General features: G+C 26.3%; 6 protein-coding genes across 6 annotated transcripts; 3 read left to right on the plus strand and 3 right to left on the minus strand.

The window, feature by feature from the left end:
- Positions 1-519: 519 nt before the first annotated feature.
- Positions 520-8,145, minus strand: MKS88_002352 (protein KIC8; the record flags this gene model as incomplete). The annotated part of the gene is made up of 1 exon (XM_067215355.1): positions 520-8,145. One exon carries the CDS (start codon positions 8,143-8,145, stop codon positions 520-522), a length of 7,626 nt encoding a protein of 2,541 aa, XP_067073789.1.
- Positions 8,146-12,261: 4,116 nt separating this feature from the next.
- On the plus strand, positions 12,262-13,266 carry MKS88_002353 (FAD synthetase; the record flags this gene model as incomplete). Its single annotated transcript, XM_067215356.1, has 1 exon — positions 12,262-13,266. One exon carries the CDS (start codon positions 12,262-12,264, stop codon positions 13,264-13,266), a length of 1,005 nt encoding a protein of 334 aa, XP_067073790.1.
- A 1,112-nt stretch (positions 13,267-14,378) lies between these two features.
- MKS88_002354 (CWC16 domain-containing protein) lies at positions 14,379-15,677 on the minus strand (the record flags this gene model as incomplete). The annotated part of the gene is made up of 1 exon (XM_067215357.1): positions 14,379-15,677. The coding sequence occupies one exon, from the start codon at positions 15,675-15,677 to the stop codon at positions 14,379-14,381; it is 1,299 nt and encodes a 432-aa protein (XP_067073791.1).
- A 1,437-nt stretch (positions 15,678-17,114) lies between these two features.
- Positions 17,115-19,207, minus strand: MKS88_002355 (cysteine--tRNA ligase; the record flags this gene model as incomplete). The annotated part of the gene is made up of 3 exons (XM_067215358.1): positions 17,115-18,208; positions 18,334-18,787; positions 19,091-19,207. The coding sequence occupies 3 exons, from the start codon at positions 19,205-19,207 to the stop codon at positions 17,115-17,117; spliced, it is 1,665 nt and encodes a 554-aa protein (XP_067073792.1).
- A 2,237-nt stretch (positions 19,208-21,444) lies between these two features.
- MKS88_002356 (methionine aminopeptidase 1b) lies at positions 21,445-23,016 on the plus strand (the record flags this gene model as incomplete). The annotated part of the gene is made up of 1 exon (XM_067215359.1): positions 21,445-23,016. One exon carries the CDS (start codon positions 21,445-21,447, stop codon positions 23,014-23,016), a length of 1,572 nt encoding a protein of 523 aa, XP_067073793.1.
- Positions 23,017-24,654: 1,638 nt separating this feature from the next.
- MKS88_002357 (RMI1 domain-containing protein) lies at positions 24,655-26,901 on the plus strand (the record flags this gene model as incomplete). The annotated part of the gene is made up of 1 exon (XM_067215360.1): positions 24,655-26,901. The coding sequence occupies one exon, from the start codon at positions 24,655-24,657 to the stop codon at positions 26,899-26,901; it is 2,247 nt and encodes a 748-aa protein (XP_067073794.1).
- Positions 26,902-26,905: the final 4 nt, after the last annotated feature.

Below are 26,905 nucleotides of genomic sequence, written 5' to 3' on the forward strand. Positions count from 1 at the left end.
CAGGGAAAAAAAAAAAAAAAAAATTGTAAAATAAAATAAAAATTAGGTATGACTAGGGTAAAAATAAGATAAGACTAAAATATGATTATCACAAAATAAGCTAAAATTATCAAGAAATAAGATGAAATCACGCTAAAACTAAAAACCCGAAAAAACACTACATAAGCAACAAAAATTTAAAACTTAAAAAAAAATATATTACGCGATAAACACACACAGAAAAAAAAAAAAAAAAAAAAGAAAAAGAAACATTCCTAATTCTGTTAATCATAATTTTAAGTAATATAAAAAAGAGTCATTAATTTGCGTTGTAAAGTATCATATCATATTCCAGTTTGCCCTTAAAGGAGCTACGTATGCATATATATATATACATGTATGTAGCGAAAAACGTCATCCACACACAACAGCTACTTCATACTTTTTTTTTTTTTTTTTTACTCTCAAATTTGAATTCTCATTAAAATTCCAATTCGAAGTCTAATGCCTTTTATATATGAGTGTGTAGACATTTTGGTCTTACTTTATGTGTGAATAGAAGGTATTATTAAATTGCATAGAATTAACAAAGTTTTTGTAATTTTTATTTTCAAGGCTGTTTTTTAAAGATTGTTCAATTACCTTTTTATCATAGTCATTAAATTTCAACCAATCAGAGCATATATCAATACCCTGAACATAGTTCTTGCCTAATTTCACCCCAGGTATTTTCATAATCTGCTCTACGGATAAATTATTTTCATCAACAGACGACATATTCTTGATATAATCAGAGGTAGCATCCTTTCGCAAAGGTATTGAAGTGTTAGACGCATTTGCAACATTTGAAGTATCTGAAGACATAAGTAGGTTTCCCTCCTTTTTGTATAAGGACCTTGTGTCTTTCCTGGAATTTTTCTCATTTGAGTAGTTCAATGGTTTCATACTGTTTTGACTTACAGTTTGGTACACATTTTTCCCTCCATTTTGGTACACATTTTTGTCTACATTTTGGTAAGCCGATCTCGTGATTCCATTTTCATGTAAGGAAGCGCTTTTCAAAACACAGCTAGTACCCACCTTATCTGGTGTGATGTTATAGTTGAAGGTACTTGTTGGAATGTTTTTCGTGTGTAAAGATGTTAACTTATTTTTAAAAAGGGGGTAATCATTTGAATAAGTGAAAGCAGGTCTATTCATGAATGCATTATTGTTCATATGTACAGTTCTATTTTCCTTCTCAACTTGCTTTGTTTCGATAGAAGTGTTTAAACAATTTCTTTTGTCAATATTATATTGTTCTATGTTATTACTTCTAATACTGTTACTCATATAGATGTTGTTGTTTCCTCTATTGTTGTTCAATGGATCATCCTTTTCTGCAGTTATAAAAAGCTTCTTATTTTCACTCGAATAAGACATTTGCTTTGAATTCATATCATGCATATACCATTCCTCTTCTTTTGTTTTTATATTTGCTATTTTGTTCTTATTATCAAAAAATCTTGTAACTGATAAAGGATTATGTAAGGTACTATTTCTTTTTTGAAAAGGGAAAAAAAATTCACCATTACATTTATTATACTTTACAAAATGTGAATTCGTCTTTTTCATGTTTACCATGCCTTGACAACTTCTGTTTACCATTACTGTGTCGTAATTTTTCCTATAATTAGTATCCAAATTCTCGACATTCATATTATATGCATGCAACGTACTGTTGTTGTTGTTATAGTTATCATCATTATTATTATCATCATTATTATTATCATCATTATTATTATCATCATTATTATTATCATTATTATTATTATCATCATTATTAATATCATCATTATTAATATCATCATTATTAATATCATTATTTATTATCAGGTTACGAGACATTTCGTTGTAATTTTTCGTGAAATTTTCATTGTTGCTATTCATTATTTTATTTACATTTTTCATAGCATCCATGTGACTACTTAAAACTTGCACATTGCTATTTCGGTGATTAGTTATATTGTCTCCATTTTTCATATCTTGTACTCTTTTATTTGTAACACTTCTTATTGCACTTTTCCCACTATATATTCTTTTAATTCTATTTATATTATCTGAATTTTTTATACTACAAAGATAGTTACTCACTTTAGTTAATTTGCTTTCATTTCTGTCTCCCATATAATTTTCTGCATTTTTGTTACTTGATAATTTGATGTAATTCTTTTTATTTGCATTTTTCCCATACGAATCACTAGCTCCTTTTATTTTATTTCCATTGACTTTATTAAAATGATCTGTTTCTTCACTCTCCTCGTAATCATTTGTATTTTCGCTTTGCTCCCCTTCAGCTACGCTATAATTGGCAGAAGTGCACTTATTTTGAAAAATGTTCAACTGCCCCATAAAATGCATAAGGTTACTACCTTTTTTTTCGTTACTAATATGATTTTTGCGTTTGTTTTTGACCTTGCCAACTCCATTACAATTGTCACTGTTATTCTTTTCGTTGCTTCTTCCAGTACCTGAGATATTACTTTCTCCCTTACAGCTGCCTATATTTTTCTCTTTTTCATTAGTAGTATCATTTGATAGGGAGACTCCTTCATTATCCACACTAGATCTAACAGATTTGCTATTCAATAGCGTGAAATTTCTTATTTTGCTAGTAACTATTTCAGTGAAACGGTTGTACACAGATTTTGTTACTCTTACTTTTGTATTTCCCTCATTCCCCTTCATATTTTCCTCGTTCCCATGAGTGTTCTTATTTCCTTTTGATAAATTTACATAATTTTTGGTCAATTTTGTAAAGTTGCTTTCAAACGTACTAGATTTAGAATTCAAACCGTTGCTAACTCCACCTTCATTTGCCATTTTTAGTAAGTTCACATTATTTGTAGGGTTAGAATACCTATTAGTAAATTTAGATCCTTTTGAATGCAAAAATATGGTATTTTTATCATTTGAATTATTGAGATTTCTCTTAAAACCGGTATACACATTAGCATTTACCATCCTATTGTAACAACTGCTGTATCGCTTGTCATCAAAAGGAGTTTGTTTTCTAATATGACTTAAATTTGATATGCTTTTCATCTTACTCTTCTCATTACTCATTTTTCTCCTATTGGTTGTGCCCATATTGCTTTTGCTATCATTTACGTCGTTTTTTTTTTTTTTTTTTTCACAAAAATCGTTTCCATAGTTTTTGTTAGAAGTGGCACCGTTAGACATGTTTATTTCGTTTTTTTCGTTTATTTGTTTTATTTGTTTTTTTTTGTTTTTTTCGCTATTTTCGCTATTTTCGCTATTTTCACTGTTTTCTCTATTTTCGTTATTTTCTCTATTTTCGTTATTTTCTCTATTTTCGCTATTTTCTCTATTTTCGCTATTTTCTCTATTTTCGTTTTTTTCTTGCATACTGGTTTTCAATTTTCCTACCAAATTTGCATCACCGCGATTTTCCAGCTGTCGTGCATTTGGATCTACCATTTTATTTTTTATGTCTTCCCTTAACATTTCGTCGGTACATTGATTTAAATTTTTTGAAGTTAAATAATCATTGTTATTTTTTTGTTCACTTGTAGAATTTATTCTCATAATTCCCGAGTTAGGGTGTATAAAAGAAGAGTCATATTTATTAAGGTCAAGTTGACTAGGATTGAGAACATTAATATTAGTACTGTAATTGTAAATACCACCAGAATGCTCTTTTGCGGTACCTACCTTTTTACTCATTTCGTCACTCCATAGATAATTATTTGAATTTACTTCTTTCGCGCAGTAAAGGTTATGAGTATTCTTCTTAGCATTTTTATTTTGATAATTATTATTCGTCACTTTATAATTTTCGCTAATATTAGACAAAATGGTTAAGGGTGTGTTTTCATAACTTTTGCTTTGGTACATGCCAAAGTTAGATGGATAATTAATACTGTTATAGTTATATATATTATTATTATTATTACTACTACATATGTTATTATATATATTACTGTTTTTCATATTGCTCAGATTCGGCAATAACATGTACCCCTTTTTGGCAAATAAAGGATTCTGAATGCTGTGTTTGCTTGGCTGCTTTACATATAAACCTGGCTTGTTCAGGACGGCAGCTGTAACGTTGTTTATTGAACTAAACCTCTTCATATAATTATTATCGTGTTGCATGTTAACATTAGTACTATATTTCAAATAATTAATATTTCCTGTTGAAAATTCTCTATTTTTCTTAGTACTAATATGATCATGCCCATGTATTTTGCTACCTACATAATAACCTGGAGCGAATACTTTCTTTTTATATTTATTCTCTTCAGAATTTTTAGTGAATTTATGTTCGATGTTTTTCTTATCATCAATATTTTTAATAACCTTTTCAGTTTTCCTGCTTGTTACCAATTTTTGGATTTCTATTCCCGTTTTGTGTTCATTATTTTTTATGTTTTCTGTAATGTTTTTATTTTTCATATTTTTAGTTAACTCTATTTTTTTCTTATTCTCTAGCATACTATTAGAGTTACTTTCGCTCTTTTTATTATTACAGGATTCGAATTTTTCGAACTTTGTAATTTTTTTAGCCTTCTTTACTTTTTTATTTTTTTCATTATCATTCGCCTCCTTTTTGTTTTCCTCCTGTGAACTTTCATCTTGGGTTAATTCTGACTTTTCTTTTAACTTGTTCATTTGATCTACGTTTGTACTTATGGATCCATTTAACTTGATGTTTCGATGTAGATTGTTTCTCTTTGCATTAAAGCCTTGTGATGGTCGTCCTTGTAGTTCGTATTCTTCATCTACATTTTTTTCTTCTTTTTCATCATCAGATTGTTTATCATCCTTGTCCTTAACACTACTACTGTAGTTGCTGCTACCCATATCATCGGAGACAACATCTTTCAAAAAGTGTGTATCAGTTTTTATCTTTTTCTTTTTAGCGCATTTAGGATCATACTTCAAATCATTATTTGGACAAAATTCAATTGTATGGTTTATTTCATTCATGATAATGTCTTTTGTTAAATTTCGTGTATTATTTTCTGTATCATTTAAATTCTTCATTGATTTTTTGCTGTTCTCTTCGGCACTAGTCATGAAGCTTGTCTTTCCCTTCTTGATGCCCACATTATGATTACTACTACTACTACTACTACAACTACTATTATTAATGGTCGTAGTAGCAACAGTAGCAGCAGTAGCAGTGCCAATAGTATGTTTTTTACCGTTTGTGCTGCTATTATATTCTACCGTCGCGTTGTTCTTGTGTTTTTCCTTCTGAAGTTTGTTTCTCTGTTTGACTTTTTTCATCCCTTCGATTGCTGTTCCTTTGATAGCTGCTCCTCCATTGACTGTTTCTACCGCAAGCTCCTCCACTTCTCCTCTTTCCTCCGCGTTATCTGCAAAACTGGAGGTGTTCGTTTCCCCACTTAACCTAGAACTCATCTGTGATAGTATATCATTTTTATGAATTAATATTTTGTGGTCGTTTAAATAATTAGATATGATATTTTTTAAATTTTGGTTCTTCGAATCATCTGATAATATTAGTTTGATAATTTCGTTTAAATGTTTTATCAAATTGTCAAAATTGTCATGTAGTTGAAGTATATCATTAAAAATTGATGCAAATTTTAAGGAAAGCAGTTCAAATAATATTTTGTCTTTCACTTCGGTTTCATTGTTGTTCAACATTAATAACAATATATTATTAAAATGAACAATCATTTTGATAATTTCGTTGTAGTAGTTATTATTTTTAGCATTCCTTTCAATAATATAGGATCTTATATCACTAACAGTTATGTATTTCTTCTCTTCGTCCTCACGGATGTCTCCAATTCTTCCGCTACTTCTACGACTTCTACTATTTTTGTTACCTGTGGTCATATGTACCTTTTCAAAATGGCCAATGTCGGTTATGCCACTTGGTTTCATCTTATCATTAGCAGAATATTCATGAATGCAGTCGTATAATAACTGAATGCTGGACAATTTTATATCATAATTTAAATCTGAAAAACAATTTTTAAAAATTTCGAATGTTATTTTTTCTTCTTTCACATTTAGTATATCTGTTAAAACATCTTCTGTGATATAATTTGTTTCATTTATTTCCATATTTAACGATTCTTCTTCGAATGAAAAGTTTTCTGAGGCAATTTTTTTTAATGGTTCTTCTTTAAATTTGTCCAAGCAGTTAAGGGTTAAACTGCTTACTTTTTCTTTTTTTTCTGCCTTATTTTGGGTAAGTAAATTCTCACTTGAGTTGTTCGAATGTTGGTATTTTTGTTCCTTGTTCATCTCATCACCCCCAAAGAGGGTATTACAGTTACTACGTTTGTCTCTTTCTGTATTTCTGTCTCTGCTACAGTTGAGGTTGCTTTTGCTGCTACGATTTCTGATAGTGCCTCCACTACTTTGGTTGCTACTATCACTGCTTCTGTTACTGTGGCTATTATGTTGATCGTCCTTAATTCCATTCTCTTCTATACCTGATGCTCCTTCTAACTTTTGTTCTCTTTTTTCGTTCTTATTGATATCAAAATATTTTGATAAGTGAGACACTTCAATTTTGTACTTTTTAAATATTTCGTCTATTTCGTCTATTTCATTTATTTCATCAGAGTTATTTCTACTACTACTTACAAATTCTGAGTTACTACTTTTTATCTCTAAACCTGACGCGCCAAATATATTTTCTGTATTATATGTATTCCGCTTACTATCAAATCTATTCATTATGCTCATATGATCTTCATCATCATCATCATCATCATCATCATTATCATTATCATTATCATTATTATCAGTATTACCACTATTATCATGAATAGCACTGTTATCACTATTATTATATTCTTCCTTATTCGTTTCAAAATTGAGCATGTCTGTTTTTATTACACTTGGTTCAAAATTATTATCTTTATTACTCAAATTATAGCTAAGTTCGGAATATACTCTTTTCTTTGTTACATCTGATATAAAAGAAATGTTTATCAAATTTTCTGTTTCGTTAAAAACAGATGAATAATGACTCTTTTTGTTACTATAGTTTAGTTCTTCTAATGATTTATTACTTAATATTGGTTTACTTGTTTTATTATTTTTTCTTAATTCCTCATTTTCGTTGAACTTTTCCTCTTTATATTTTCCTTCTTTTTCATATTTTCCTTCTTTTTTATATTTACCCTCCTTTTCATATTTGTCCTCCTTTTCATATTTGTCCTCCTTTTCATATTTGTCTTCCTTTTCATACTTGTCCTCCTTTTCATATTTGTCCTCCTTTTCATATTTTTCTTCCTTTTCATTTTTAAGAATGATCTGTTCGTAATTTTTCTCACTTTCCCCCGTTTGGCTATTTTTATCCTTACAATTTTCAGCCAAAATTTGTTCCCCCTTATTTGAAACATGATCAGTACTACAATGACCGATTTCAACATGTACATTTTCCTCTTCTTCAAATAGAACATTATTTTTATTATCATTATTATTATTTTCTTTAACTTTTATATTATCACTAACATATTCATTTTCTATTCTAAATTCGGTGTTGTTTAACTGGTTGGATAAGTGATTAGAATTTTTTGAATAGATATTATTTGAATTGCTAAACAAATTATCGCTCTTATAATTGTTCATATAATATTCATGTTTTTTAACATCTTCATCATTATTCGAAAGAAACATAGCGTTATTAAATTCTGTCATATAATTCTCGGTTTTATTATTTTGAAATATATTTTCTTTATTTCCTAAATTTAAATCTAAATCTAAATAATCTATAAATGTTTTTTCAGGTACGTCATTAGAGTTACAATTTTCATGTACGAATTTTGATTCATTTTCACTAAAAGAGTTTAGATAATTTTTTGAATACTCACTTGTTTTTTCGTCTAATTCGTCTAAAGTGCTTATATTATATTGCTCTTTAATCTTTTCTTCTTTCATATCTTGTTCATTTGATGAAAATTTTGTAAAATATTTGTTTAATTTTTTTAATTGCGTCTCTTTTTCACTAGTGTTACTATCCTTAAATAAAAAATTACTTAGTACTCCTTTCGTATCTCTATTCATTGTATCCATAAGTGCATTATTTTCTTTTTCTGAAAAATGGTAACTTGTGGTGTCATTTGGAATGCCTTCGTTTGTTGTGTCTTCCTTATTTGAAGTTAAAAACATTATTTCTAATATTTACTTATTTGTTTATTTATCTGTTTGTTTATTTGTTTATTTGTCTGTTTGTTTATTTGTTTATTTATTTTTTAATCTACTTGTTTTTTTATATATTTATATATTTATTTTTCTTTTTCTTAAAAATGCATCAATTTGGATTACTCACCTCCTAAGATGTTGTTTTATTCTTTCCCCTTTTATTTTTTATGGTATTATTACTAAATTACACTCATTTGGTTTGAAACAAGTCTAATTCCTTTTTTTTCTATACATATGCATACCAAGGGAAGCAATTACGGAAATAAAATGAACAAAAATGATTGAAAAATGAACAAAAATGATTGAAAAATGAACAAAAATGATCGAAAAATGAACAAAAATGATCGAAAAATGAACAAAAATGATCGAAAAATGAACAAAAATGATCGAAAAATGAACAAAAAATGAACGAAAAATAAACAAAAAATGAACGAAAAGTTAATCACGCGGGTAACTGGCTAACGAAAGATAAATCGTCGTAACCTTGAAGTTATTCAAAAAAAAAAAAAAAAATAGGAAGCTATACAGACATTTTAACATTACAATTTGAAGTTTCAATATTTTATTTTTCTTTATTATATTTTTAAAAGATCCTTCTAACGTTATTTGTTAACAACTATTCTTTAAAAAAAAAAAAAAAGAAAAAAAAAATTATGTACGAATTTGCATTGTCTAAAAAAGTATACAACTACTGAGAAGATACTTGGGCAAAAATAATTTCGTAATATGATTTCTTGCAGATTTTCAATTTTGATAAAATAACGATAAGTTTAAAAAGGGGAAAATCAAAAGTAGAGAAGTTGGGGGGGGGGGGTGAGGAAAAAAAAAAAAAAATATATATGTATATATCTATATATATAATTACAATATATGGGGATAAGATTAAAAAATTCACGATACGGAGAATATCAAAATAAAAATTTTCCTAACATATACATATATATATATATTATTGACAAAGAAACAAATGTGATACGAAAATTTTTGTCTTACAAGTACATTTACATATAAAAACTCTTTAAACCTGTTAAGAATATTACTATAAAATGTTTTTAACAGAAAAAAACAATGTAACAGGAAAGTGTTATTAAAAAAAAAAAAAAAAAAAAACATGGAAAGAAAAAAAAAAATACACAGGAAAAGAACAAAAAAATACACAGGAAAAGAACAAAAAAATATATCTACAATGAAAATAATTTCCTTTTAAACAGAGCATTTTCATTTAATTTGTTTTTCCTTTTTTTTTTTTTTTTATGGGATGTATAAAAGAACAATTTGATAGGTGAAAAAAATAAAAAATTACATATATTTTCAATTGTATATTAACAATATCAAAAAAAGATTAGCATATTTTAAAAAAAGAAAATATTAAAAATGCACCAAAGTGCAAATAATCGAGTATTTATTTTGTTATATTATACTTTGTTATATTATACTTTGTTATATTATACTTTGTTATATGTTATTTTGTTATATGTTATTTTGTTATATGTTATTTTGTTATATGTTATTTTGTTATATGTTATTTTGTTATATGTTATTTTGTTATATTTTATTATATTTTATTTTATTATATTTCATTTTATTATATCACATTTTATTTATTTTTTGTTGCGTCCATATTTTTATCTTATCGAGTGTGTAAAGGAAAACATAAATATACCTCATTACATTTCCTTTTTTTCCTTTCCTCATTGCTTCAACATATGTGTTTCTGTTTATTTATATACTTTGGCCAGAAGAATGTGTAAGTATATATATGTACACATACATATAAGCATATATAAAAGAAATAAAAATATAACGTAAACATTAAAAAAAAATGTTTGAAGCGTAAATGTTCAATGAAAAATTAGGAAGTATGTTCTTAACAGCATATAGGAAACTACTGTTGTAATGGTCAGAAAAATTCTACAATTTTTTTTTTTCAAAAAAACTTTTCAGAATTCAGCAAAAAGGAAAGGGGGAAGGAATGTCACACTATTTTAGAGTGTTATACATATATGCATACATATACATATATATTTGTTTATACTAATAATTTTTTTTTTTTTTTTGATCTGCTCTTATTTAAAGAAGTGCTACCCTATTAACACGAATAATTGTTTATAAGCCAAATAAGTAAAAAATAATAACGCTATACGTAATAACGATAACATATTTACATATATATACATATACGTATATACGTCAATATTAATAGAATTTTAATTTAAAATATAATACAAAATTATGATACTGCAAACATAATTTTTGTGATTGTGGTACATAAACGAGAACAAAAAAAAAAAAAAAAAAAAAAAACATTCAGGATCTATTAATTAATTTTAAAATAACTCTAACTTTTACTAGATAAAATTTGTCACCAACTGGCTGTTATTTTTTTGTAGTGAAGTTAAGAATAAATAGCGCGTAAGCATATTTTCATTTTCATTTTCATTTTCATTTTCATTTTTTTTTTTTTTTTTTTTTATGTTTAACAACAGATATATATTTTATATATATATAATGGTAAAAATAGGTTATCATATATATGTATATATATATTTGACTTTAAAAAATTTGATCACCTTTTATATGCACTAAGTAATAGTTAAAGCTCAACTGTTATATTTTTTTCCGTGAAATATACCCGCATAATAATACATGTATATTTTTTTCTGAGAATATCTTAAAAATATGAAAATTTTGTTTTCATTTTTTATCAGTCAGTAGGGGTAAAAAATTAAAAGAATGATATAAATATGCTCAATTTTGGAAAAAAAATAAAAATAGATACATATAAATACATATATATATATATATATATATATATATATATATTAATTTGTCGACAATTTTTCATATTTATCTTATTGGGATTTCTCTTTTATGGATGAATCAGGCACTCTCGTATTTTTTTTTTATTTTTAAAATATTTTCTACCAAATATGGTACCATTTGTAATGCTGTAATAAAGCATACAAATAATTGTTGCTGTGCTAATTTTTAATTTATTTTATGTTTGACAATTCATAGTTCGGAAAATTGGAAATTATAATTTGATTGTTTAGGGAACATTATATTGTCTCATTTGTGATGGAAATATATCATGTATACATATACATATGTATATATATATATATATATATAAAATTAAAAAAAAATTTTAACTTCATATCCTAGTTGGCTTCAATCACTTACCATTATATAAAGCCAACTGCATATCTTCGTTTTATAATACAAAGTTAAAATTAAAAAAAAACAGTAAAAAAATAAATATCCCTAACTCAATTTACACAATTTTGTAGAGACCCATAAGAGGAAATCCTTCTAATAAGGAAGGGTATCTCATTTTTTAAAAAAGTGAAAAAAAAAAAAAGAAAATTCACTATGTTAATAATAATAATGGAACAGCAATGAGATATAATATTTTACTACTGTTCATGTGATATTATGATCATTGTTTTGTACAAGTGTACTCATTTTTCTACATTCTCTTAAAAATTAGATTCCTTTATATAAGGTCATATTGTTGGTGTAGTGTATTAAAACTACAAAGGAGAAAAAAAAAAAAAAAAATTATCAAACTTTCATATTTTTTTTTCTTTCTACGTTTTTTTTTTTTTTTTTTTTTTTTTGTTTATCGTATTTTGAATAAACAGTAGAAAAATCGATGAAATTTTTAGAAAAATTTACAAGAGTATGAAATTTTATTTGTTTCTCACTCAATGCAAACTATATCTTATATATATTTTTTTAAATGTGTGTTTTTTCTTTTCTTTTTATAAAGAAAAAAAAAAAAAAAAAAATTCCTTTATGTTTTATGTTCTTTGATTTAATTTTTTTTTTTTTTAATTATTCTAATTTATGTATATATATAATATTACTTCTACATTAAGTTATATAATTTTATATATACATACATAATATATACATATACATATGTATGAACGTATATATATGTACATATATACCAATATAACGAATAAATACTATGCTTTTCTACAGTTCTGCTATAAAAATATTAAAAATATGCAATAAAAAGTACGTTATAATCAATATAAAAAAAAAAGTGTTCAATTTATGCAAAAATTTTGAATAATGAATGCTGAAGACAAGGAGGAATGGAATGACTACTCAAATTCGTTGATGTTGTACGAACAAATTGAAAAATTACATAATGAATATAATAGAGAAATAAAAATATTAAAAGATTGCAATAATAAAGAATTAAGTAATTGTGATGTATTATTTTATGGTGAAAATAAAAATGCACAAGTGATAAAAAGCCGAGATATTATAAAACCTAGCATGTATAATTATGACGTAATAAATTATTACAAAGACGAAGTGACATTAAAAAAAAAAATAATGGAATTATCTGAAGATATTATGACTGCAATATATCATATTTATGATAGTTTACGTCTTTGCAAAGAAAATGTTTTTTTATCTTTTAATGGAGGAAAAGATGCTGTTGTTGTTTTACATTTGTTTAGATGTGCTTATGCAAGATATCTGTACGATGTAAAAGGGGAAAGGAAAAAACCTAAACTAATTTATTTCAAGGACGATATAAGCGAATTTCCTGAAGTATATCATTTCCTGAATGAATGTGTATACATGTATGATTTTAATATAAGTGTAATTAAAGGTACTTGGAGAAGTAGTATAACTAATTTTGTTGAAAATTATCAAAAACAGTATCAAATTGTAATGACAGATCAAATGAAAGTTAGTCCAAACGATTCTTGTCCATTTTTCCCTATAATTACATTTATTAATGGTACAAGATACAATGATACATATAGTGAAAAATTACAAATTTTAAATATCAGTTCACGAGAATTTCCACCATATTTATATTTAAATCCTATTTTTTATTGGACATATGGAGCTATTTGGACATTTATATTATATTTTAAATTTGATTATTGTATATTATATGATCATGGTTATTCGTCAATTGGTTCATTGAATGACACAATAAAAAATGAGTTTTTAAAATGTAATGATTGTTATTTGCCTGCATATTTCTTGAAAAATTGGGGCTATGAAAGGCATAATCGAGTATTGAATGAAGAAAAGAAAGTGAGAGATTCTTAACATGGTGGTTAATGCATGACGTATTATTATTTTATTTTATTCTGGCTTGTTATAATACATACATGAGTGTTCATATGTGAATATATACTTATTTTATTTTTTCTTTCAATTACTGATTATGTAGCACAATTTGATCGTCAAAAACCTTGCCTAACAAGGTTATTTAACCATTCAGGAGGAGCAACAAGTCCTTTCAAGAAAAAAAAAAAAAAAAGTGGCTAGCTGTAAAAATAGAGAAGTACCCGTTTCGCAATAAATAAATAAATAAATATATATATATATATATATATATAATATGCACGCATATTTCATTATGGAAGATTACAAATACAAATTTATAAGTATCTTCATCCTACACATGTAGGACATATTACGCATATTTAATGTTTTCCCATAAATTAGTTCAGTTAACTAGATATATGTAGAATTAAAACATTTTCTAATTATTCATTCTCAGCCTTATGATTAATCAAAAGTAATAGGTAACATAGTAGAGTGTTTTCTGCTTTTTTAAATAGAATTATTATTTTTAAAACTTTTTTGTTTTCATGCCCTTATTCTCTGCTTTAGTTTTTTTATTTTATTTTATTTTATTTTATTTTTTTGTCTTTCAAAAATATTCAGATATTTTCTATTGTTATATTTAAATTGTCTGTTAAAAAATAAATTTGAAAATAAAAGTTTATTGGTAAATAATTTTTGTTTTTTTTGTTTTTTGCAAGTATACAACTTGACACATGAAAAGATCATCAAAGTTAATGCCCACAAACTGATTCATTATATTTCATTTAAAAAATTAAAATATTTGTATATTTATAAGGAATTATGGGTATGAAACAAGGTAGGAGCACCTGGCCTGTGCAGGTAGCCCGTACATATATATATATGTACCATCACACATATATTAGTGCACATTGCAACAATTAATTTCATTTTTACCAAAAATAAAAGACAAAAACATATATGTAATATACACAAATATATTATAATTTTACCAAGGAACTAACAAATGGAAAAATAATAAAACAAAACTAAATTAGGTTCATAATAAAGTATGCCTATATGGTAAACACAAAAAAAAAAAAAAAAAAATCATTTTACTTTTTTAAAACTTAACTTTCTGGAGAATCAAAACTGTCTGAATTGTATTCATTAAAAATACTAGACAGATCCTCCTTTTTTTTAATGATGAAATTGTAATTTGTTTCTAAATTCTTCATTTTTAAAACGTGTCTACTATTTATATCTGATACGTTATTATTTTGGTTGTTGTTGTTACGCTTGAGATTATTATTATCCATTTCTATAACATCGTCATTATTTATTTTACCTTCTCGATTTGATTTCACATTTTCAAGAGGTTTTAAATTAATATTTGTTTTTATTCCTTCTCCATTTCCTCCGCTTTGCTTTAAACTTTTTACAAAATCTTTCTTTTTACTGAATAAACTGTCTTTAAAAGTGTTTTCCGTAAACCTTTTTCCGCCTTTTTCTTCTACTTCATTCCCTTTCGCTTTCTCCTTCGCGTTATCTTTATCTTTCTCTAAGTCATTCTTTACCTCTTTCTCTTTCTCTTTCTCTTCCTCTTCCTCTTCCTTTCCCCCTTCCACATCCTCCTCTTCTGCCAACTCCTCTTCCTCTATAATAATATTATCATCCTTTACATTAGGTGTGTTGTACGCGTTTACTTGATTTATCTTCGTCCCTTCCGCATTTTGCTCTGCGGATGACCTAGTTTTGCTAAGCATATTAAAAAACGCCTTTTCATCTTCAGGATCTAAGTAATTCATATAATAATTATTTTCGCTATTTTGGATTTCACTTTTTTCATATAATTTATCTAATGCTTTATTTATGCTGCTAAATTTATCTATGTTCCTTTTATTAATATTTTGTAATTCTTCTAATTGTTCATTGGTTTTTAATTCTAACATGGCATTGTATGATTCTTTTTCCGTGTTTTTCATCTTATCGTGTGTAACATTATTATTTGTTCTATAATAATCATCAGCTATTTCCTGCTCTTTATGAGCATCATATGTTCGTATACCTCCTGCTATTAATACATAGTCTCCATTCTTAGGATCTGTTTTAAAAATGATTTCATTTTTACATTCATTGCATTTTCCATAAAATTTCCATATAGGAATATTTAAATAACTTTCATCTTTTAATTTTTCAACTCTTGAATTAAATTTTGTACCAACATACGTAAAGCTTTTACATTTATTACATTTTAAAGTGAATGGGTACATCATTCTTATATTTAAGAATTTCTTCTTATTTTTATTATACTTGTTGTTCCTGTTATTCCTCTTCTCTATTTTTTTCATCAATTTTTTACTTTCCATTAATTTGTCCGGATCAAAATCCGGTGGTATGTATTTATTTAGGACTTTCCTTTCGGCCATTTTGCAAAAGGGGGAGGCGCAAAATGTAAAAAATAGAAAAAATGTAAAAAATAGAAAAAATGTAAAAAATAGAAAAAATGTAAAAAATAAAAAACGTGTGAAAAAATAAAAGAAATGTGAAAAAATAAATATAATAAAATATGTATAAGCGTAGCAACAGGGAAATTTAAATAATCCTTTCACTGTGCAATTTTTTACTGAAGGAAAAAATTTCTCCCTTTTTTTAAAAAAATTAACAACTGAAAATTAGGAAAAGGGATATGCATTTTTACTTATCAATTAAGCTTTTCTTAAAAATGAAAAGTATTTTTTTGCTTATCTTTGAAAATAAAATATTTTCACATAATTACGATAAAAATGTTTTTAAATTAGAAAAATAATTACGAATTAAAGGCGATTTGTTAAAATTTTATGAATACTGCCTGTTTTGCTTTTTTATTTTTTTTTTTTCGCATTTGTAATATGACACTTTGAAATAGGTTATCCCGTTCACCATTTTTTTCTTTTTGATTTTTGATTTTATCATATTTTTAATATTCTTTAAATTAATGAAAATTGATCGTATTGAGTCATATATTCCAAGTTCATCCTTTAAATTTTGAAATTGCAAATAGGCATTTCATTTTATTCTTAAAAAGGGGAAAAAAGAAAACATAAAAAAAGTTAACCTTAGTTCTTGTCATATATCTTCAGTTTTTCTTTCTTTCATACCTTTTTTTTTTTCTTTCTTTTTTTTTTTTTTTTTTCATTTATTCCATTTTTTTCTTGAATTTGGTGTGAGCTAACATGTAAATATCAGATATATATCATACTTTCCTAAAATTTTACGTCAGAACGCAAATTCTTTTTTAATTTTATTAAAAGTAAAAAATAACGTTAAACATTTTTATAAGGAGAAATTTTTGCATAAAAACGCATGCATAAATATATTGTATATATTTGTATGTATGTATATATATTTATATACATATGTACATACCCCACACATGCTGGGTATTCATTCAAATTTTTGAATTGTAATATGTTCGTGCTATGTTTTCCTATTTATGTTTCTGTTCATGTGTGACTGTTTTGTTTTGCGTTCATAATTGTATAATAAGTGACAACAGAAGAAATACAAATATTTAACATTCAATGTGGACATGTTTCAATCAATCAATCACCACCCACCCTCACATACTTACATACATACATACACATACCAGCATATACAAGTCTGCACATGTAGCAAATACTGGAAATGTGGTTCTTTTTATATACACTCTCCCAACGCATGAGAAGGAGGTACTTTCCTTTTCTTAATTTTTAGTAAATTTTCACATATACCCATATATATGTACGTATACACTCATATACTTAGGGATACATGCATATAATCTGGTCAACCCTTACTCAACTGTTGATATGAGCACCGTACAAAAAATTTCCAGAACTTCCCTACTCTTTCTTTTCATCAAGGTTTCCTTTCTTTTGTTCCGCGAATTTCTTTTTATTTAGCTCTTGCTCTCTTTTGGCTTTTTCTTGCTGCAGTTGGTTATCGTCTAAAATTTTTATGACAAACTCGTTATTGGGTCTGTCATCAATTAATATACCCATATTTAACAGATGCTGATCTCGTAGCATATCACATTCCCTTAATAAACATTCATTATTCGCTTTGACGTTATTTATAAAATCAGTGTACATCTGTGTAGTAAGTAGAGTAGTATCCTTTTCTTCTACTAGCTCCTTTTTTGCATTTTCTTTTGTATCTTTTAAAATTTTTCTGATCAATTTTGCATTACTTTGCAAGTTCGTCCTAATATTACTTCTATAGGATCCTAACACTTGTAAAAGCTCATCTAACTTTTCATATTTTGCTTTATGTGTATCGCCATATACAAGACCAAAAGTGTTCATAATAAAATTAATATAATGTTTGAGTTCTAGGAGTAATCCTATTTGTGTTTTTTCATTTTGTAGATATACATTAATTTCTGTAATTAATTTTTGTAATGTTACCATAGCTTCAGGGGTATTAAAGTTATCAAGGAGATATTCATGAATTTTATTTTTGGTTTGTCTAAATAAATTATTTAATTTAGAATCGGTATCATTCCAATACAAATTACAGTTATTTAAATTATAATTTTTTATTTTCATCTCAATTAATGCAAAAAAGTTAAAGAAAAATTTGTCTATTTCTATACATTGTATCATACTTTCTCCATTAGGACTATAATTCATAAAGGAGTCCCATTTATTAAGAAGAAAAAGAATACGAATTTGATTGGATGTATATTTTTTTAACATATTTTTAACTGTTATAAAATTCTTTAATGATTTAGACATTTTTAAACCTTCAATATGTAAATGACCTGAGTGTAAAAAATAATTGACCCATTGACTATGATCGAAAAAAGCTTCACTTTGGGCTAATTCATTATCATGATGTGGAAATCTTAAATCTATACCTCCACTATGTATATCTAAAACTTTTCCTAAGATATTACTTGCCATTGTTGAACATTCTATATGCCATCCAGGCCTACCTTTTCCCCATGGACAATCCCAATAAGGTTCATTAGGTTTAGATGATTTCCATAATGCAAAATCATATGAATTTTTTTTTTTTTGGAAATTATTCCTAAATCTCCTTCTCCTTCTAAAATTTTACTTTCATCCTTAACAGATAAAGGTTCCATACGTGCATAATAATGCTTTGGATTTTTTTTAAATTCATCTATATCAAAATATACACTACCTTCTTCACTAACATAAGCATATTTATTCTCTATTATCTTTTCTATATAGGATATTATTTCATTTACGTACTCACTAACCCTAGTTATTGATGTTGGTAAAAGCACATTCAAATTTTTCATATCTTGCCAAAATTCATATTCCCATTTTCGAGCTAATTCTGTGTAGCTCACTTTTTCTTCTTCACTCCTTTTTATTATTTTATCATCAATATCTGTTATGTTAATAACCATAAAAACGTCATACTTAAAATAGTTTACTAGAATTCTTCTAATGATATCGAAGCTTACGTACGTTCTTGCATGTCCTAAATGTGCTGCATCATAAACAGTGGGGCCACATGCATACCATCTTATTTTGTTACCCTCCTACGAGGGACAAAAAAAAAAAAAAAAAAAATTGTGTGGTCAGACAGTTATTGCAAGATATCCCACTGGATATCGTCGGTCACGTTCGTTGTCTTCTGTCAGACACAGGCATATATTTACACAGGCATATATTTACCCACACATATATTTACATAGGCATATATTTACCCACACATATATTTACATAGGCATATATTTACACACACACTATCACCACACACAATTACACCCTTTAGCATACATGTTCACAAATCTACCTGTGCACATAATTTCATTTAAATGTTAACATGTGTAGAATCTTACTTGAGGAATGAATTCGACTTTGCTATGGGTCAGGGAATTGTTTACCAATAAATTGGTTATATGTTTCCCCTCTTTTGAAGGCATATTCCATTTTGGCAAATTATTATGCGTTTCCATGTTGGAATAATGTAGCTTCCTTAATATTACGTATTTACCTGATATACAAAAAACGGGGAAAAAATAAGTCCTTTCAAGTTCTAAGCGTGCATATATTCGTACTTACACGTATACATACTTACCCTCGCATATATCCCCATATACACAAACACACAAACATCCACACGCAAATACATACAAACAACCACACAAACAAATACACAGACATCCACACACAAATACATACAAACAACCACACAAAAATACGTACAAAAAAATATACCAAAATACAAAAAAATATGCAAAAATACGTACAAAATAATACACCAAACTGCGTACAAATGTGCACAAGAATATATGTAAAAACACACACGCATACGAGTGCATTTAACTGCCTCGATTTTCTTGCCAAATTTATAATTTTATATACGTACACATATACAAATATTTTTGTGCACATTTGATTATTTTGTAATTCTTAACATTTCAGAATATATGGCACTACATAAAATCATATTTATTTTGTACGATTACTTCTTTATATAATTCATTATTATATAATTACAAAAAGGTGCATAACGTATTTCAATAATTATAATTAAAATTATGTTTACATTTAAAGAGTACAATATAATGTACATGTGCCTTCAACAAAATGGACTTTATTATATGCAAATTAAAATAATACGCTTAATGAATATACAAAAAAAAAAAAAAAAAAAAAAAAATTTTAATCTCTGCTTTGGAACAAATGGTCTACAAAAATGTAGAGAAACTAATTGGATATCCAAAAAATGAAAAACAAATTCACATGTTGCTATTAAGTTAAATACAACAAATTTTCTTATGATATGGAAAAAAAAAGAATAAAAAAAACCTATAAAATATAATTCTCATATATAAATATATGTATAAACATTACTACGAGTTAAATATACCTGATTCAAAGATGCGGGTTACGTTGTCATTACATCGTATATAAATTGTATGCACATGTATGTGTACACAATATGTATGCCAATCTATGCACATTCATATATGCGTGCAAATCTATGCATATAAATATGTGCGCACATGTATATATATATATATATATATATATCCACATTTTGTTTAATTTTTGTACTCTTTTCATTTAAAATTTTGCTTTACTTGTGAAATTATTCTTTTTATGAAACAACGATTCAGGAATAAGAAACATCTGCCTCCTTTGTGTGTCCACTCTTCTTTTACCAATAAATTTCTTAAAAAGTCTCAATTTAGATAAAATGTTTCTGTTATTATATTTTATGGAAGAAGAGAAATTTTTTTTATATAAAAAGGAAAAAAGTGTAAAATATATGTAAATAAACAGTTTCATTTAAAATTATACCACACATATATATAAACATACATACATGTATGAAAATGAAAGAAGATTGACCAAAAAAGCGATCAAACGAAAAAAAGATTAGGCTTTACAATTTTTTTTTTTTTTTTTTTTTTATTATATTTTGCTCTAAATTGTACTAATTTGTACTAATCTGTGTTAATTTGTACAAATCTGTGCTAGTTTATGCAATTTTTATTACTTTATTCAATACTGAATTTTCTACAAAAAAGTAAAAAAATAAAATAAAAGAGCAGTTACATACTTAATACAAAAAAAAAAATATTGAGGGAAAATGTTTGATTTTGCACAAATATTATAAATTGATGTATACACAAAACACGAATATATATATTTTTTGTTTTTTTTCTATTTTTGTTTTTTTGTTTTTTGCTTTTTTGCTTTTTATCTTTTTTGCTTTTTATCTTTTTTGCTTTTTATCTTTTTTGCTTTTTATCGTTTTTTCTATTTTTCTATTTTTCTATTTTTCTGTTTTGCTGTTTTGCTGTTTTGCTTTTTTTTTTTTTTAATTCCAATAATTTTCATAACCTCAACAACTTTTTAATTTTTTTTTAAACTTTTTTTTTTCAAAATTTTTAAAATAACCACATACACATATATATATATATATATATATATATATATATATATATATGTACATACATATAATCATATATACGTATAAACATATATACATATAAACATATATACATATACACATACATGCATACATACATACATGCATACATACATACATGCATACATACATACATACATGCATACATACATACATGCATACATACATACATACATGCATACATACATACATACATGCATACATACGTATCGTCCTCTTCTGTAAAATGCTTCTTTTCTGAAAAAACGTACAATGGCGACCGTCGATTTGGAAAAGAAAAAAAAGATGACAGCGCAAGAAAACATTGAAATAGCAACAGTGAATTCAGTTAATAATGGTACGAGCTGCAAAAATAATTTAAATGAAACGTCTCTTGAAGGGAAGAACAAAGCAACGAAAAATAATGCAAGTAGTACAAACAGCACAAATAGTACAAATAGCACATATCGTACAAATAATATTGTTAATACTGATAATACTAGTAGTTCGAACGAAAATGGAATTAATGAGAAACGGGAATGCAGCGAAGTCTGTGCGAACGTTACTACAAACAGTAGCGTTGCTCCAAACTGTAATAGCAAAAAAAAGGAGGAAAAGGAAAGCGACGAATTATGTAATGGATGTGGGAAAATTTTAAATAAAAAATTGAGTTGTCCAATATGCCTAAAGATGAAAATTAATAGCTATTTTTGTAGTCAAGAATGTTTTAAAAAATCATGGAAAGAACATACAACTGTTCATGAGGATGTACAGAAAAAAAAAAATGATGAAGAAGAAGTAGTAAATTTTATGGCATATGTTAGAAAACAATTATCACCAAAATATTTTGATCCTACTAATAGATTATATTGGGTATATGATGAGCATTTGAGAAAATTTGTTAATTTTACATTTACTGGTAACATACGACCATGGCCCATATCAAAAATGAATGAAGTCCCTGAACATATAGAAAAACCTGACTATGCAATAACTTCTATACCTGAGTCAGAATTAAAATTTAAAAGGAAGAGTGATATTTATGTAAATAGTGAAGATGAAATAAAAAGAATTAAAGAAGCTTGTGTATTAGGTAGAAAAACATTAGATTATGCACATTCTTTAGTTTCACCAGGTGTTACAACTAATGAAATAGACAGAAAGGTTCATGAATTTATAATTAAAAATAATGCATATCCATCTACATTAAATTATTATAAATTTCCAAAATCATGTTGTACATCTGTAAATGAAATTGTTTGTCATGGAATACCAGATTATAGACCATTAGAAAATGGTGATATTATAAATATAGATATTAGTGTTTTTCTAAATGGTGTGCATTCAGATTTGAATGAAACTTATTTTGTAGGTGATATTGACAAGGTCTCAAATGAAGCAAAAGAGTTAGTAGAAACTTGTTACTTCTCATTAATGGAAGCTATTAAAAAATGTAAACCCGGTATGTTATATAAAAATATAGGTAACATAATAGATGCTTATGTAACTAAAAAAAATTTTTCCGTTGTTCGGACATACTCAGGACATGGTGTTGGAAAATTGTTTCATTCAAATCCTACTGTTCCTCATTTCAGAAAAAATAAAGCAGTAGGTATAATGAAACCTGGTCACATTTTTACAATTGAACCTATGATAAATCAAGGACATTATGGAGATATTTTATGGCCTGACAAATGGACAAGTGCAACATCGGATGGAAAATTATCAGCTCAGTTTGAACATACCTTGTTGATAACTGAAAAAGGAGTAGAAATTTTAACAAAGAGAACTGATGACTCTCCGAGCTTAGGTTTCGATACGAAGGATGATTTATATTACGCATAGGGGGAGTTAGAAAAGAGGAAAACTAAAAAATAAAAAAATAATAAAAAATTTTAAATTTAAATAATGTTAACGTGCACATAATACCATTTTTGCACTTACCTCGGGCTTGCACTTTGTATGTACGTTTCGTGCGTACAGTTCATACTTTTGACTTTTTCAATTTTTGATATCGTATGATAATTTTTATTGCCGTCTTTTCCCTTTGTTAAATTTATAAAAACAAAAAACAAAGGCACAGTAATAATATTCTGAAGAGTTTTATTAATGCAATTTCATTTTTATAAACATTAATATATAAACATCCCTTTTTAAAAACCTTGCTTTTGTGTATTTGTTTTTTTTTTTTTTTTTTTTTTTTTTTTTTTTTTTTATTTTCCTTTTTATTCTATATAAAAATAATTGCATCAAAGATATATTGTCATAACCATTTTTCAAATTTCTAAAGCATTTCTTCCATTGAATTAAGTATTTTCAACTATAACCTATTTAGGTGGAGAAGAATTGGGGAATCGCTTATTTTACATTTAATTGTTGAGCATAATTTATATAATTTACGTTATTTAATTACACATAAGTATGTATATGTATATATATACAACTATGCATATTGTTCATTCCCCCTCCACCTTTTAGAAGTCCTGTTTTACAATTACTGTTATTTAGCCTACGTACTACTTAAATGAGCATTATTCCGCGAAAGGAAAGATATTAAGGCATATAAAAATGCGCTTCCTTTTTAAGAATATAGATTTGAAAAAGAGCTCATTAATAATTTAAGAACAAAGTAAAAAGATGCAAACTCTTATTTATTTATTTTATTATTTTTTTTTTTTATTATTTTTATTATTATTATTTTTTTTTTTATACCTCTTAACATTTTGCAACTATGTTACAATATTCTGTGAAATGTTTATGAAACGGTGACAGTGTAATTTACCCTAATTTGTTTTGCTTTCTTTTATATATTTTTATATATTTTTATATATATTTTCCCTTTTTTTACGTTGTTTTATATTCCTTTGCTTTATATGGCTACTTACCACTATATATAGTTTTTTTTTTTTTTTTTTTAATTTGCGCTCTTTTGCATGTGACATAAATGCTCCCCCTAAGCATCTTGAAATTTATTTTAATTTTTAAGAGTGTAGGAAAAAAATATTTTAGCTAACTGATAAACAAGAACTTACAACTATATAAATGAAGATGCATATAAAACTAGTTGCAGGTTAACGAAGTTGTGAATGAATGAAGACTTAAAAAAAAAAAAAAGAAAAAATGCATAAAATGTATACAATGATATGCATTTACAGTATTGATAATAAGTGTGTATTAACTGTTAAAAGGGTAAAAAAAAAAAAAAAAAGAGCAAAAAAGTGAAGAAGTGAAGAAGTGAAGAAGTGAAGAAGTGAAGAAGACGATATAATGAACATTTGTATTAATTACACAGATCATTTAAATTGTAGTTTTATTTTATTTTATTTTATTTTATTTATTTATTTTATTTATTTATTTTTTTTTTTTTTTCTTTTCCTATGTCACATATACCAAAAATAGAATTAAGATGAAGAAATGTAAATAATCATGATGTTTTTCCTTAAAATACAATTAAAAAAAAAAAAAAAATGAATAACTCGAATAATGAAAAAACTAATTGAAAAGAATGTGATAAAAATAAACTATAATAGGTTTCTAAAACAATATAAAACAAACATTGGGTGTGAGAAAGATGTAAATGATAAGGAATTGTATGAACATTTTATAATAAACCCTTTCACCTACTCTCAACCATTTGGCTGTTTGCCAAAAAATTACTCAGATATAAAGGAGCATTATTTAGATGGAGTAAATATTTTCGAAATAGTTGATTATGTTAATATAAGTGAGCGCATGTATAAATTTGAAAACGTAACAGAAGACGATGACAAAGAAGAAAATGACGAGTTAAAAGATTTTATGACCAATTCAGAATCTGGAGAAATGGACAACATGGAAGTTTCTACTACAAGAAGACGGGGAAAGAAAAACAAAAAAAATAATATAAAAAAGGTAGGTAGTAGAAAAGCGAACCGCGATGGTCGTGTTGATGCTGATCAGGTTGATGATGACAATGATGATAAAAAAGACGGTAATCAGTTTAACAACAATAATAACAGATTTAGGAGGATGTATCGTTTTTTATTATTTGATGGAAATAGTTTTATTTATGCTTATGAACAACAATTTAATGAAAATTTTAATTATCTTGATATGAATAAATATAAATACCCCAAAATTATTTTATATAATAGACCTACTATTCGACGTGGTGCAATATTACTAAAGAAAAATCAAGCAGCTATTTTGTTTAAAGGGTCTAAAATAGCAGAAGCTTATGATAATATGGAGGAGAATGAAATTGATGAAGTAGATCCCATAAGAGGACAAAATAATTTTATAGAATTAGCACATGACACTACAAAAACGGATAATTTTGTGAATAGTACAATTATACATAAAAAGAAAGAATTTAATAAAAATGTGTGTAATACTACGAGAAATTTTTATTATGATAATACACATTCGGGTGAGAATTGTTATAATAAATCAGTGGTCAAAAATACAAGTAACAAGATCTTATATCATAGCAATAATCCTGGTAACTGTAACTGGTACAATCAACAAGATGTTGACATGTTTGGTAAAGAATGCACCAATAGATCATATAATTATAATTTTAACGGAGATTATCACAGTATGGAAAATGGTAAAGCAAATTATTATGGCAATTATCAGAACGAAGATAAAAACCGTATTCATAACAGTAGTCCTTACAGTACATATAAAAATGAAAGCAATAATTTTAACTCTACATTTAAATCGGACAACTCAAATTGTTGTGTCATCACTAATAGCAATAGTGGCAATAATGGCAATAATGGCAATAATGGCAATAATGGCAATAATATTAGCAGAGATGAGTACACCAGTGTTAATGTTCTAGCCAACAATGATAATTATAGTTATTCGGAGAAGTGCCATAATAATAATTACTCCCAGAAACACGTAAATGAATATCAAACCAAGCATGGTAGTGAATTCTTAATAAAAGAGGGAAGGAATAGCTATTATATAAAAGATAGTACTAATTACACTAATGAATGTGATAAGTTTTACTCTAGAAGATGTAATGATGACCAGTCTACAAAATTTATTAACACATATTCTGACATGCGTGACACATATCACCTTACGAGATGTGAATCAAGTGAAAAAAGAATCAAAATAGACAATTGTTCTGAAGAAATAAGGAACAAACGTAACTATAACGATATAAAATTAGTGAATAATCAAAGATTAAATAATAATATAGAAGAAAAGAGATGCGTTTGTTTCGATAGTAACAATAATCCAAATAATAGTAACAATAATGGTGCCAGTTATTTAAATGATAAAGGTAACTATGATTATGTAGATGGCTGCAACTCAGAAATCTGCACACATCAAAAAAAGGACAGATATGCATTTGAAAGTGAAACAGGTAACAACTGTTTGGGAAAACCATTTGAAAATGTGCACTCTTCCATAAGTCATGTGCATAGTAGTAATAGCATATGTTATAATAAAAATTACGATAGGGGAAACTTTTCAGAACAAGACAATAAATACTGTGGAAAATTACATAATAGCACATTTTCAGCAAAAAACGGTATGCACGATAATTCTGATGTAATAAAAAAAGATGAACAATTCAATGAATGTAACCAAAATAACCATTCCAAGAATTCAAAAAATTCTACTGATTTAATCGATTTGACGGAAGGATTTTTTTTATCTGATTTTTTTCACAAATCGAAGGATTTAAATAACGTAAATAATAATAGTGATGTTATCATATTAGATGATTGATTCC

The sequence above is a fragment of the Plasmodium brasilianum genome, chromosome 8 (genome assembly GCF_023973825.1).
Source record: "Plasmodium brasilianum strain Bolivian I chromosome 8, whole genome shotgun sequence".
NCBI lineage: Eukaryota > Apicomplexa > Aconoidasida > Haemosporida > Plasmodiidae > Plasmodium > Plasmodium brasilianum.